Below are 14,145 nucleotides of genomic sequence, written 5' to 3'. Positions count from 1 at the left end.
GTATATTCTACGCCTGCTCCACGCACGGTACCCCGCATTCCCCCAGCACAGCCCAGTTCGGTCCTGTGCCGGCGCTCCGCCCTTGCCGGGCTAGCGTCAGCATTGAGCCAGGACGGGTTGTGCTAGCCGCAAGTACCAGACCTCCAGTAAGCCTTCATGGCCCAGTACGTCCGGTGCCGGCTCCGGCGCACTTGTCCCCCAGTGCGCCCTCCGCTCCTCAGCCCGGAGCCTCCGGCGACGCTCCTCAGTCCGGAGCCTCCAGCGACGGTCTGCAACCCAGAGCCTTCGGGCGGTGGTCTGCAACCCAGAACCTTCGGCGGTGGTCTGCAACCCAGAGCCTTCGGCGGTGGTCTGCAACCCAGAGCCTTCAGCTGTTGTCTGCAACCCAGAGCCTTCAGCGGTGGTCTGCAACTCAGAGCCTTCAGCGGGGTCCGCAACCCAGAGCCTTCAGCGGTGGTCGGCAGCGCAGAACCTCTGGTAATGATCCACAGGTCAGGGTTCCAGAGGCAGAGGGATCTGCGGGCAGAACGGGGGCTACGCCCGGAGCCGGAGCCACCTCCAGAGCTGGAGGATTGGCGGAAGGTCTGGGTGTAGCGCAGGAGCCGTCATTGACGGCGGCGACCCTCCCTTCCCTCCCTTTTTGTTTAGGGTTGTTTTTGTGGGTTTTTGGTTTGGTGTGCAGTCGTGGTCTGCACCGTCTAGCCATACTCCCAAGTACTTGTATGAGGTGACTACCTCAAGCTCGAGAGACATGTTCAAGGGCTAGGTTGGAGCCAGACCCAATTGTGTAAAATGTTTCATTCATTCATCCACCTGTTTATTTTAGTCTTTTTTTTTTTACTTGTTGAATAGTCCATTCAAAGTTAATGTATAATTGACGTGTGATGTGTCGGGTGTATTTACCATGACTAGTAGTCGTCACTAGTTCCAATTTTTTATTATTTTTCATGAATTTTTACACCAATTTTGAGTTTGTATCTGCACCATCAAGTTGAAACCGTGCATAGTATTTGTAGGAACCAATGGGACGTTACTATTGAGGAAATCCCTCCTCCTTGAAACCGAAAGAAGAAGCGCTCTCCGGTTGGCCAGGGAAGGCTGGCGGTATTTCCTTCCCTGGGTTATCTGTAAAACGTGCTGCTGCTCTGTGTGAAGAGCTAACAGCTAGGTCAATACGGGAAAGGTAGACCTGGAAAAGGTGAGTGCCCGGCTTGATTTGTAACTATGCTATGGAAATGGAGACGACATTAATTAAATGTATAAACTCGTAAAAAGAATCACATTTTCTTACTCGTGTTTTCAGCTGACGTCTGACTGAGGCCAACCGGGAAACGGTGTTCATTCACTCGCTGAGTTGAGGCGGCTAGTGTTAGCATAGCAATCTGCATCAAGTGAGTATGGCAGCCATTGAATGTGGTGGTCCAAGCTGCGTTTTCGACGAATTGTTTTAAATCAAATTTAGGGAAATCAACATACTTTGGGTGAATTTAAAGCAGTCTGTGTTTATATTGTGATATTTATCCTACTTGTATAGCCTTATTTGGTGAACAAAGCCGTATGAAATCAATGTGCGGCCTATCCTTTCTAACAAGCGCAGTACGCGCACTTTTTTGGACGGCACACACTGTTGCTAGCAAGCGAGCTAATTGAATGCGTTGGTCTCGGCTTAATTACACATTTACCGGTAGCAACTAATTACTTCTACTTGTAAAACATTAGCTACAGTTGTTAGTTAACGTTATGTAGTTACCAAAAAGTACATGTCTGGCTGACTAGCTAGTTACTCAAAGTCCGCCCACAAGGCCTGAGAACTAGGCCAACATTTTTCGCTGCTGGAGAGGACTTCCCACATTTATCCATAATGTGTCTCCATAATGACAGTCCTAATACAACTGGTAAAATGGATTTACCTTGTACTCAGCATTTCGCACTTTCTGATATTGGTTCGTCACATACATTATTTAATCTGAACTATATTAGTGATTATAGGGAATGGTTTAAGAAAACATTGTGAAATGGTGTAACAAGGCACATTGCTTTAAAATCGATTTTTAAATTGGAGTATAAAAATATAAAAGCCCCAAAAGTTTGCTTTTATTAAATAAAGCGTTTTACATTCATGTGTGGCTGTAGGCAGCTTGATTTAAAAAAAATAAAAAAAATTCTCCAGTCATAATCCTTCTGGAGCTAGATGGATCTCTTTCCTTTCCATCGTGAGTCCAGTACACCAAGTTTTATTATACTATTATTCAGTCACTACTACGACAATTGTATAGCCAGTAATGAAGTTAATCTGTTCCTCTCTCTCCCGGCTTCAACATTCTAGCCAATGTTGGCTAGCTAGTGCTACATACAGGGTTTGAGGCAAACTTTTTTCACCATCATCCCAAAGTGCAATTTAAATCTTCCCACACTGAAGATGACCAGTACCAAATTAAAAAATGTTTACTGGTAGCCTACTACTGAAATTGATAAATGGGTCTGTCAACTGAGCCAGCAATTGAAATGTAAAAAGATTGCCCCTAAAAATTACAACATTGGAGTAATACTTAAATCTATTTTGCATAAATGTACACTATTAGTCTACATGTAAAAGTATAGCCCAGGTTTTATGCGTTATTGGCTATGTACAGCCTCATGTCCACAGCGACGCTTACGCGAGGGATGCGCCAGAAATGTAACCAAACTTGAGACTTTTAATTACATACATATAGGCTACACGGTCATGTTTTACAATTATAATGTAGGATAATTAACATTAATGTCTGAAGTCTTGGTTCTGTTGATGTAATTGAGGCAGAGGTTCTTCAGATCAAATGGTCACAAGCTGAAAGAAAGGCCGGTGCACATCACCCACTTTGCAATCTGAGTGAAGGCAGTTGGCATTCACAATCCTAGTCATATTAGCAACCCTTGTTGCATCTGTAGATCTCCCCTCTTTCAAAATTTTGAATGGGTATTTTAATCTCTGCCACATTGAAATTACACGTGTGTGCGGTGCCTTTTGCATTTAGGAACATTTGTCCATCGCCTACTCCTGTGTGCACATTGCTGTGCTTGTAATGTGAAGAAATAATAGTTGGTGTCAACATTTTAAGCTAAACGTTCTCATCTGTTGCATCAGCCTCATTGCTTTTTTAAATGTATTTTTATGTACAGTAGGCCTAGTTGTATGAATTTTGGATCTATCGTCCCAGGGCTGTCCTTGAGTCTGTTTGGACCGTCCCCGACTATATAGCATACCCAGAGAGAGCACAATATTCAAGCCTCTCTTTGGAACTGTTGGTTGATTATTTCTCATTTTTTCTCCCCTGCTGTGTAGGCTCTATTAATGATTGGTAGGACTGTGGGCGGTCAGGAAGCGTCTTGTGCTGCTCTTCTCGCGCTCTTGACTCTGCTGCAGCGCCTTCTCAACTCCAATGACTGTGCTCAACACACACAGCACAACTCATTCTCAGCAACCGACTGCCTGATAGTCAGCAGCAGCAGGGCACAGATAAAATAAATAATAATTCGATGCCATGATGGCCGCACAGCAATTTTGACGTAGCTCAAAAACCCGCGACCAATACATTTTCACCCGTGACATACTTTTCAAACCTGCTGGCGGCACACAAATAGTGATCAATTTAGTGTGTGTGACCTTTATTTAACTAGGCAAGTCAGTTGAGAACAAATTATTTACAATGAAGGCCTACACCGGCTAAACCCGGATGACGCTGGGCCAATTGTGCGCCGCCCTATGGGATTCCCAATCACGGCAGTTGTGATACAGCCTGGATTCAAACGAGGTTGTCTGAAGTGATGCCTCTAGCACTGAGATGCAGTGCCTTAGACCGCTAAACTGTAATTTCTGTGGTAAATTTGGGTTGACTTTGCATATCCTTATGGGGCTAGTTAGGGGCCATTGGTAAATTAGTGTACATGGGACAATAACATTCCAGATAGCTCCAAATTTCAATGACTTAACCTCAAACCAACTGTAAATTGCAGAAATTCTTATACAAATATTGAAAGCGTTTGAGAACTAAAAGGTGTGCAACATGAGAATATTATAATTTACTGTATAATTTATTGACGGTCCCTGACTAGCCCCAGCGATTCAAAGTAAAACCAACTTGGCCACGGTTGCACACCAGCAACTCATGCCACCTGCGAACACGCACTCATCAAACAAACACACTGCATTTCTTAATTAACCAAATCTAAATCAGCAGACATCGGGCTGTCTGCAGCCACACATTCATTTGTTTTTTATTTAATAAGAGGCCAAGTGCGGTTTCCCTTTAATGTTATAGCTAGCTAGCTCACTTTGATTTCGCCTCTTTGTAGCTTGTGTTGAAACTATTTCATTGTTGACAGGGTGTTCCCCATAACATGAGCTTCAGGATAAATTCAATCTTTTCATAAAATGATGAGTTGGTGATTATTTCCTACCCACTTCAAAAGGCCATACTAGTTCTGAAGATCTGCATGGTGCTTCAAGGTCTGTTTGCCACTCCTCTATCTGGTTTCAGATTTTAAGATGTCCTACTCCTCATCACGAAGCTCCTCGCGCAACACTGACTGCAAGGTATATGTAGGTGACCTAGGCAACGGTGCTGCCAAGGGGGAGTTGGAGCGGGCGTTCAACTACTATGGACCTTTGCGCAGTGTCTGGGTGGCCAGGAACCCACCTGGTTTTGCCTTTGTCGAGTATGAAGATCCCAGAGATGCTGAGGATGCGACGAAGGGCATGGACGGCAAGTGAGTACACGTGCGGTTGAATTGCATACAGCAGCAGCACAGTATGGAGTGGATTCATAGGCTCAATCTATGACACTTAAACTTCAACTATTTTTTCAGATTATAATTTTTTTCTCAATTGTATGCCCCAAAATGCCATCTATTCTTAAACCATTGTCATGTTTCAGAGTGCTCTGTGGTGCCCGCATAAGAGTGGAGTTGTCAACGGGTATGTCTCGCAAGTCGCGCCACGACCGCCCCAGCCGCCGGCACTTCGACCCCAACGACCGCTGCTACCAATGTGGCGAGAATGGCCATTATGCATATGACTGCTATCGCTTTAGCAAGAGGGGGTGGCCGCCGCAGCAGGTACAGTGTAGAGGCTGTCTTCTCAAGAATGTCACTTACACTGTTATTGGAATGTCACTTTTGTTGAATGACATTCAACGACATGGTGGCTCCAAGAGAATGTACTTTTTGTGGAGGCATCATACATACTTGTCTTTAAATGCTACACCTTTCTACTGCACATATTTGAGCAATGATCCTCTCCCAGGTCCCGCTCACGGTCAAGATCCAGGGGAAGGCGTTACACGCTCACGCAGCCGAAGCAACGGCCGCGACCGGTGAGTGGCTCTGTCACAAAAGGACCCCTGCAAGTTAACTATCTTTTGAAAGACTTTGTCTCTTTATTTGATCACTTATTGTTCTAGCCGAACTCGAAGATTCTGAAATTCGAAGAGACCGACCTGACTGATTCAGATTAATGTTCTCTTAATTGCTATTAATAGCTTTATGAGTTCCCTTATCTCCCTCCAGCAGGCGTTATAAATCCCCATCATACTCAAAGCGCAGAAGCAGGTAAGACTTAATCTACTGCAGTAATTGGTGAACATATTTTTCTCATTGTATTTTTTTTCTGACTTACTTTGTAGCTATCATCCCAACTACACTGCCTTCAGGAAGTGTTCACACCCATTGATTGTTCTACGTTGTGGGATTAAAATGTATTTAATTGTCCTTTTTTTGTCAACGATCTAGACAATACTCTGTCAAAGTGGAAGGAACTTGTGGGTACACTAGCAGAATTTGATTACCAAGGTTTGAGGTTCCAAGCCTGTTCTATTAATTATATCTCTGTGTGCTGCTGCATTGTAGGGGTGCTGCCTAGGTAACTGAAGACTCATTTGCTTGTTTCAACAAGGAGCAACGAAGTTTATCACATTGTTAAAAAATGCTAATGCATAAGTATTCAACCCCTTGAGTCAATACATTTTAGAATCACCTTTGGCAGTGATTACAGCTGAGTCTTTCTGGGCAAATAAACTGTCAGGTTGGTTGTTGATCATTGCTGGACAGCCATTTAAGGCTTACAAGCCGATTTTAAGTAAAAACTAGAACATTCAATTTCGTCTTGTTAACCTCTTACATCTAGACGTTCCGCTAGCGGAACACCTGCTCCAATATCCAATGATAGGCGTGGCGCGAATTACAAATTCCTCAAAAATACAAAAACTTCAATTTTTCAAACATGACTATTTCACAGCATTTTAAAGACAAGACTCTCCTTTATCTAACCACACTGTCCGATTTTCAAAAAGGCTTTACAGCGAAAGCAAAACATTTAGATTATGTCAGCAGAGTACCAAGCCAGAAATAATCAGACACCCATTTTTCAAGCTAGCATATAATGTCACAAAAACCCAGAAGACAGCTAAAGGCAGCACTAACCTTTGATCTTCATCAGATGACACACCTAGGACATTATGTTATACAATACATGCATGTTTTGTTCAATCAAGTTCATATTTATATAAAAAACAGCTTTTTACATTAGCATGTGATGTTCAGAACTAGCATACCCCCGCAAACATCCGGTGAATTTACTAAATTACTCACGATAAACGTTCACAAAAAGCATAACAATTATTTTAAGAATTATAGATACAGAACTCCTCTATGCACTCGATATGTCCGATTTTAAAATAGCTTTTCGGTGAAAGCACATTTTGCAATATTCTAAGTACATAGCCCAGCCATCACGGGCTAGCTATTTAGACACCCGGCAAGTTTAGCCTTCACCAAAATCAGATTTACTATAAGAAAAATGGTCTTACCTTTCCTGTTCTTCGTCAGAATGCACTCCCAGGACTGCTACTTCAATAACAAATGTTGGTTTGGTCCAAAATAATCCATCGTTATATCCGAATAGCGGCGTTTTGTTCGTCGTCCCAGACACTATCCGAAATGGTAAATCAGGGTTGTGCGCATGGCGCAATTCGTGACAAAAAATGTCTAAATATTTTATTACCATACTTCGAAGCATGTCAACCGCTGTTTAAAATCAGTTTTTATGCAATTTATCTTGTAAAAAAGCGATAATATTCCGACCGGGAATCTCCTTTTCGCAAACAGAGGAAAAATCACAAAGACGGGGGCGGCCAGGGGCACGCGCCTAAGCCCACAGTCCCTTGATCGGCCACTTGAGAAAGGCGATAATGTGTTTCAGCCTGGGGCTGGGATGACGACATTCAGGTTTTTCCCGGGCTCTGAGCGCCCATGGAAGACGTAGGAAGTGTCACGTTAGAGCAGAGATCCTTTGTAAAAGATAGAGATGGCAAAGAAGTTCAAGAAATGGTCAGACAGGCCACTTCCTGTAAAGGAATCTCTCAGGTTTTGACCTGCCATTTGAGTTCTGTTATACTCACAGACACCATTCAAACAGTTTTAGAAACTTTGGAGTGTTTTCTATCCAAAGCCAATAATTATATGCATATTCTAGTTACTGGGCAGGAGTAGTAACCAGATTAAATCGGGTACGTTTTTTTATCCAGCCGTGAAAATACTGCCCCCTAGCCCCAACAGGTTTACATGATGCATGTTTTGGAATATTTTTATTTTGTGTAGGCTTCCTTTTCACTGTCCATTAGGATAGTATTGTGGAGTAACTACAATGTTGTTGATCCATCCTCAGTTTTTGCCTATCACAACCATAAAACTCAACTGTTTGGCATCATGGTGAAATCCCTGAGTGGTTTCCTTCCTCTCTGTCAACTAAGTTAGGAAGGCCGCATGTATCTTTGTAGTGACTGGGTGTATTGATACACCATCTAAAGTGTAATTAAGGACTTCTCCATGCTCAACGGGTTATTCAATGTCTGCTTTATTTTTTATTTTTTAACATTGTCCATCTACCAATAGGTGCCCTTTGCGAGGTATTGGAAAGACTCCTTGGTCTTTGTGGTTGAATCTGTTTAAAATTCTATGCTATTATATATATATATATATATATATATATATATATATATATATATATATTTTTTTACAGCTGAGGTAGTCATTTAAGAGAAATGGTTAACACTATTATTTCACAGTGAGTCCATGCAATATATTATGTGAATTGTTAACCACTTTTTTTTAAGAACCTATTTAGGCTTGCCATTAACAGGGTTGAATACCTATTGACTCAATACTTGAATTTTTTATTAATAATAAAAACATGATTCCACTTTGACATGGGGTATTGTGTGTAGGTCAGAGATACAATCGCAATTTTATCCATATTCAATTCAGGCTGTAACACAAAGTGGATAAAGTCAAGGGGTTTGAAGGCACTATAGGCACCCTACCCTTAGTTTGCTTATAGTGGATAGAGCAGCTTTTGAATAGATGACATGATGACGCTGAGGGTATTGTCTTTGCACAGTAGATCTGGGTCCCCAGCACGTTCCAAGTCCAGAAGTCCAGTGCGCAGGTCGTCCAGAAGTCCAGTGCGCAGGTCGTCCAGAAGTCCAGTGCGCAGGTCGTCCAGAAGTCCAGTGCGCAGAGCAGCAAGGTAAGGCTCACATACACGATAGTCAGTATTGAGGTGGTCTTTCAACATGGTAGAGGCCCATCGTCCAGCTCTTACTGAGACAGATTATGCAACTGAAAGTAATGACTGATAAAAAATTGATTGTAAGTGGTACTTTCATTTTGTGTAGTCTCGCCACTGCCCCTTCTAAGTGGTTGTCATCAATGTTGAAAATCAACCTATATTGCACCCAAGGCTGTACTGTCATGGCAGAGGCAGCTTACTGGTGAAATCTATTCCTTGGGAGAATAATACAGGACTTTGGCACGGTTTAAAGTAGACCTAATCTACAATCTGACTAGAAGACCTGGTAATTGCTATATGTTGAATGTATGCCAATAACCAAGTTTCCATTCAACTATTTTTGTGAGTAAAGTACCTGTTGGATAAACAAGAAAACCCTAAAATTGTTAAATGTCGGCAAAACAAAATACGCTAGATGGGTGGGTAATTTTTTTTGTTGGTGATTAGATTATGCGGTGAATTGAGGTGTAAACAATTTCTTGTGCAATTGTTTCATTGTTTTATGGGCACATACAGGGTTGCAGGTGTGATTGCAGGGTACAATGAAAATATTAGGCTTTGCGCTCCAACATGCAGGACTAGTGAAATAAAATAATGAAAATGGTTATAAAATGAACTATATAAATAACACTACATTATAAATAACACTATACATAATAAACAACTGAGGCAGTGTTGAATAAGTGTCCATTGGGATGGAGGCAGAGTAAACGCTGTTGGTGGGGTGGAATGACCATAAGGGGAGCAGGAGAGAGAGATGTCCATGGTGGGGGAGCTGACTAGTGGTGGCTATTCAGCTGCCTTGTTCAGGGGCAGAATGACAGAGTTTTACATTGCAGCTCTGGGATTCGATGTCGCAACCTTTGGGTTACTAGTCCAACGCTCTAACCACTAGGCTACCTAGAAAGGGTTGAGGGGGGGAGCGACATGTATGATAGTGGACATCTTGAAGCAGTTGGGTATAGAGTAGAGGTAGACTGATTATGATTTATTTATATATATATATATATATATATATATATATATATATATATATATATATATATATATATATATATATATATTTAATAATGACAATTACAACAATACTGAATGAACACTTATTTTAACTTACCGTAAATTCCGGACTATAAGCCACAACTTTTTTCCCAGGCTTTGAACCTCGCAGCTTAAACAATGACATGGCTAATATATGGATTTCTCCCGCTTTCAATTTTTTTCTTCTTCAAAAAAAAACACATTCTGTGACGTGCTCAGTTTTTTAGCGGCATGAAGCTTTCATTAGACTAATGAAATTGCCGAACGGGTTAAGGTCAAACTTTTTTGTTTACTGTTTAGATTAAATCGAGCGCTCTCAAACTTCCCATCATTCTGATTACGGTACTCATTTTGTCACCCTCATCATGGCAAAGACACGGAGAAATGCATATGATGCAGCTTTCAAGTTGAAGGCGATTTGATCTGGCTGTTGGAAAAGGAAATAGATCTGCTGCACGGGAGCTTGGTCTTAATGAGTCGATGATAAGACGGAAACAGCAGCGTGAGGAATTGACTCAGTGCAAAAAGACAACTAAAGCTTACTGCTAATTATAATTTTTTGTTACAAGCCGTGTTTCGTTAAAGCCTGTGTAAAGGTCATTTGTTTCAATGTACCCGGTAGGCACCTGCGGCTTATAGACATAAGCGGCTTATTTATGTTCAAAATAATATATATATTTTTTTAATTATATTCGGGTGCGCTTAATAGTCCGGAAATTACGGTAATATAATACATGAATAAAATCAATTTCGTCTCAAACAATGAATTATGTTTGGTTTAAATAATGCAAAAACAGTGTTGGAGAAGAAAGTAGAAGTGCAATATGTGCCATGTGAAAAAGCTAACGTTTAAGTTCCTTGCTCAGAACATGAGAACATATGAAAGCTGGAGGTTCCTTTTTAACATGAGTCTTCAATATTCCCAGGTAAGAAGTTTTAGGTTGTAGTTATTATAGGACTTTCTCTCTACCATTTGTATTTCATATACCTTTGACTATTGGATGTTCTTATAGGCACTATAGTATTGCCAGCTTAATCTTGGGGGTTGATAGGCTTGAAGTCATAAACAGCGCAATGCTTGAAGCACAGCGAGAGCTGCTGGCAAACGCTGGAAAGTGCTGTTTGAACGAATGCTTACGAGCCTGCTGCTTCCTACCACCGCTCAGACTGCTCTATCATATCATAGACTTAATTATAATATAATAAACACATAGAAATACGAGCCTATGGTCATTAGTATGGTCAAATCCAGAAAACATTTCAAAAATAAAATGTTTATTCTTTCAGTGAAATATGGAACCCATTCCGTATTTTATCGAATGGGTGGCATCCCTAAGTCTAAATATTGCTGTTACATTGCACAACCTTCAATGTTATGTAATAATTATGTAAAATTCTGGCAAATTAATTACGATCTTTGTTAGGAAGAAATGGTCTCCACACAGTTTGCAATGAGCCAGGCGGCCCAAACTGCTGCATATACCCTGACTCTGCTTGCACAGAACGCAAGAGAAGTAGCACAATTTCCCTTGTTAAAATGAATTCATGTTAGCAGGCAATATTAACTAAATATGCAGGTTAAAAAATATGCTTGTGTATTGATTTTAATAAAGGCATTGAGGTTTGTGGTTAGGTACACTGGTGCAACGACAGTGCTTTTTTTTTGCGAATGCGCTTGTTAAATCATCACCCGTTTGGCAAAGTAGGCTGTGATTTGATGATAAATTAACATGCACCGCATTGATTATATGCAACGCAGGACAAGCTAGATAACTACACATGGTTGATATTACTAGTTTAACTAGTGATTATGTTTAGATTCATAGTTTTTTTTTTAAGTTTAATGCTAGCTAGCAACTTACCTTGGCTCCTTACTGCACTCGTGTAACAGGTGGTCAGCCTGCCACGCAGTCTCCTCGTGGAGTGCAATGTAATCTGCATCCAAAAATGCAGATTACCGATTGTTAATTTGAAATCAGCCCTGATTAATCGGTCGACCTCTATTATAGAGGCCTGAGCTAGGGGGAGATTGAAAATGTCCGAACTTAACAGCCAGCTGGTCTACACATGCTGAGGGCACGGCTAGAGATGCCATCTGGGCTGGCAGCCTTGCTAAGGTTAACACGTTTTGAAAGACTTCTGTCCTCAGGAGAGACTGAGTATGTAGCCCACGTTTTCAACGGGGCTCTCCTCGGCAGCTCAGGGTCATTATGCTCAGATCTTGAGAAAAATATGTTTACCTTGTGTGGTAGGGGGGCATTGGTGACTGATGTGGCTGGCTTTCTTTTTGTAATCTGTGTTAGAAGTCCCTGCCACATACGCCTTGTATCCGACCCGTTGAATTGCTCCTCCACTTTGTCTCTACTTGTTTCGCCATGATCAATCTGCGTAAGTCAATTATTGTCCTTGGTCACCTTGCTCTATCAATCGATGGTTTTAGATTCAGGTACGTTTTGAAAGATCCTATCGGTAAACATTAACTAAGCATTTTGTTTTTTTATGGATCCGGTGATTGAGTCTGCATATTCGTTGACATCTCCAGAGGCAACCCGGAACATATTCCAGTCCACGTGATCAAAACAGTCTTGGAGCGTGAATTCTGATTGGTCGGACCAACGCTGTACCGACCTGATCACTGGAACTTCCCTCTAGAGTCTTTGTTTGTAAGCGGGGAGAAGCAAGATGAAGTCATGGTCGGATTTTCCGAAAGGGCCTTATATCTGTGTCAAAGGTGTGTAGCAATGGTTGAGTAGAATTTCTGTGAGTTACAGTCAGTGTTGGTAATAATTTGGGAGCACGGTTTTCAGATGACTTTTATTAAAGTCGCCTGCAACAGTTTACTCTGCCTCCGGGAATGCAGTCTCCAGTTTGTTCAGGGTCCAATGAAGACCTTTGAGAGCCTTTTTGGTGTTGGCTTTGGGCGAGATCTACACACCAATGTCGATTAATCCTGGTGAACTCTCTCAAAGATAAAAAGGACAGCATTTTATGACCAAGTATTCCAAGTCGGCGGAGCAGAAACTCAAGTTCCTGTAAGTTTCCACCGACGCACCATGTGTTGGTCATAAAGCAGAGCCCACCGCTGTTGCCAGAGAACCCGCTTCCTATCTGCTCAAAACGGTAAAACCTGCTGGTTGTATATCATCTGTCTGGATGTCGGAGGAAAGCAAAGCCTCAGGGGGGGGGGAAAAAAAGTGTTGCAGGATCTGATGTCCCACTCATTGGAAGGAGATCCTTGCTCTGAGTTTGTAAAGTTTGGTCATTAACCTCTTACATCTAGACGTTCGCTAAGCGGAACACCTGCTCCAATATCCAATGATGGGCGTGGCGCGAAATACAAACTCCTCTAAAATCCGAAAACGTCAATTTTTCAAACATATGACTATTTTACAGCATTTTAAAGACAAGACTCTCGTTAATCTAACCACACTGTCCGATTTCAAAAAGGCTTTACAACGAAAGCAAAACATTAGATTGTCAGCAGAGTACCCAGCCAGAAATAATCAGACACCCATTTTTCAAGCTAGCATATGTCACAAAAAACAAAACCACAGCTAAATGCAGCACTAACCTTTGATCTTCATCAGATGACAACCCTAGGACATTATGTTATACAATACATGCATGTTTTGTTCAATCAAGTTCATATTTATATCAAAAACCAGCTTTTTTACATTAGCATGTGACGTTCAGAACTAGCATACCCCCCGCAAACATCTGGTGAATTTACTAAATTACTCACGATAAACGTTCACAAAAAGCATAACAATTATTTTAAGAATTATAGATACAGAACTCCTCTATGCACTCGATATGCCCGATTTTAAAATAGCTTTTCGGTGAAAGCACATTTTGCAATATTCTCAGTAGATCGGCTAGCCATTTAGACACCGACCAAGTTTAGCCCTGACCAAACTCCGATTTACTATTAGAAAAGTTTGATTACCTTTGGTGTTCTTCGTCAGAATGCACTCCCAGGACTGCTACTTCAATAACAAATGTTGGTTTGGTTCAAAATAATCCATAGTTATGTTCAAACAGCGGTGTTTTGTTCGTGCGTTCAAGACACTATCCGAAGTGTAAATAAGGGTCACGAGCATGGCGCATTTCGGACAAAAGATTTCTAAATATTCCATTACCGTACTTCAAGCATGTCAACCGCTTTTTAAAATCAATTTTTATGCAATTTTTCTCGTAAAAAAGCGATAATATTCCGACTGGGAATCTGCGTTTAGGTAAACAGACGAAAGAAAACAAAGCATGGGGTCACGCGGGCACGCGCCTGAGTCTCACAGTACTGTAACCAGCCACTACCCAAACGCGCTACTTTTTTTCAGCCAGAGCCTGCAAAGCCACGATTCAGCTTTTTGCTGCCTTCTGAGAGCCCATGGGAGCCGTAGGAAGTGTCACGTAACAGCAGAGATCCTCTGTAATGGATAGAGATGGGCAAGAAATTGTCACAGGGCACTTCCTGCATGAAACCTTCTCAGGTTTTTGCCTGCCAT

The 14,145-nt window shown here is 41.6% G+C and overlaps 1 protein-coding gene and 1 pseudogene across 1 annotated transcript; both read left to right on the top strand.

The window, feature by feature from the left end:
• Positions 1 to 1,028: 1,028 nt before the first annotated feature.
• Positions 1,029 to 5,092, top strand: LOC123739371 (serine/arginine-rich splicing factor 7-like; annotated as a pseudogene).
• Positions 5,093 to 5,102: 10 nt separating this feature from the next.
• On the top strand, positions 5,103 to 8,551 carry LOC123739372 (serine/arginine repetitive matrix protein 2-like; the record flags this gene model as incomplete). Its single annotated transcript, XM_045713742.1, is given in 3 exon segments — positions 5,103 to 5,351; positions 5,548 to 5,586; positions 8,435 to 8,551. Coding segments are annotated over 3 exon segments (362 nt in total), but the record flags the coding sequence as incomplete, so codon positions are not given.
• Between the last annotated feature and the right edge of the window lie 5,594 nt (positions 8,552 to 14,145).

This window comes from Salmo salar, unplaced genomic scaffold (genome assembly GCF_905237065.1).
Source record: "Salmo salar unplaced genomic scaffold, Ssal_v3.1, whole genome shotgun sequence".
Taxonomy (NCBI): Eukaryota; Metazoa; Chordata; class Actinopteri; order Salmoniformes; family Salmonidae; genus Salmo; species Salmo salar.
Note: the sequence above shows the minus strand (reverse complement) of the source record. Positions and strands in the feature narration are given on the sequence as shown.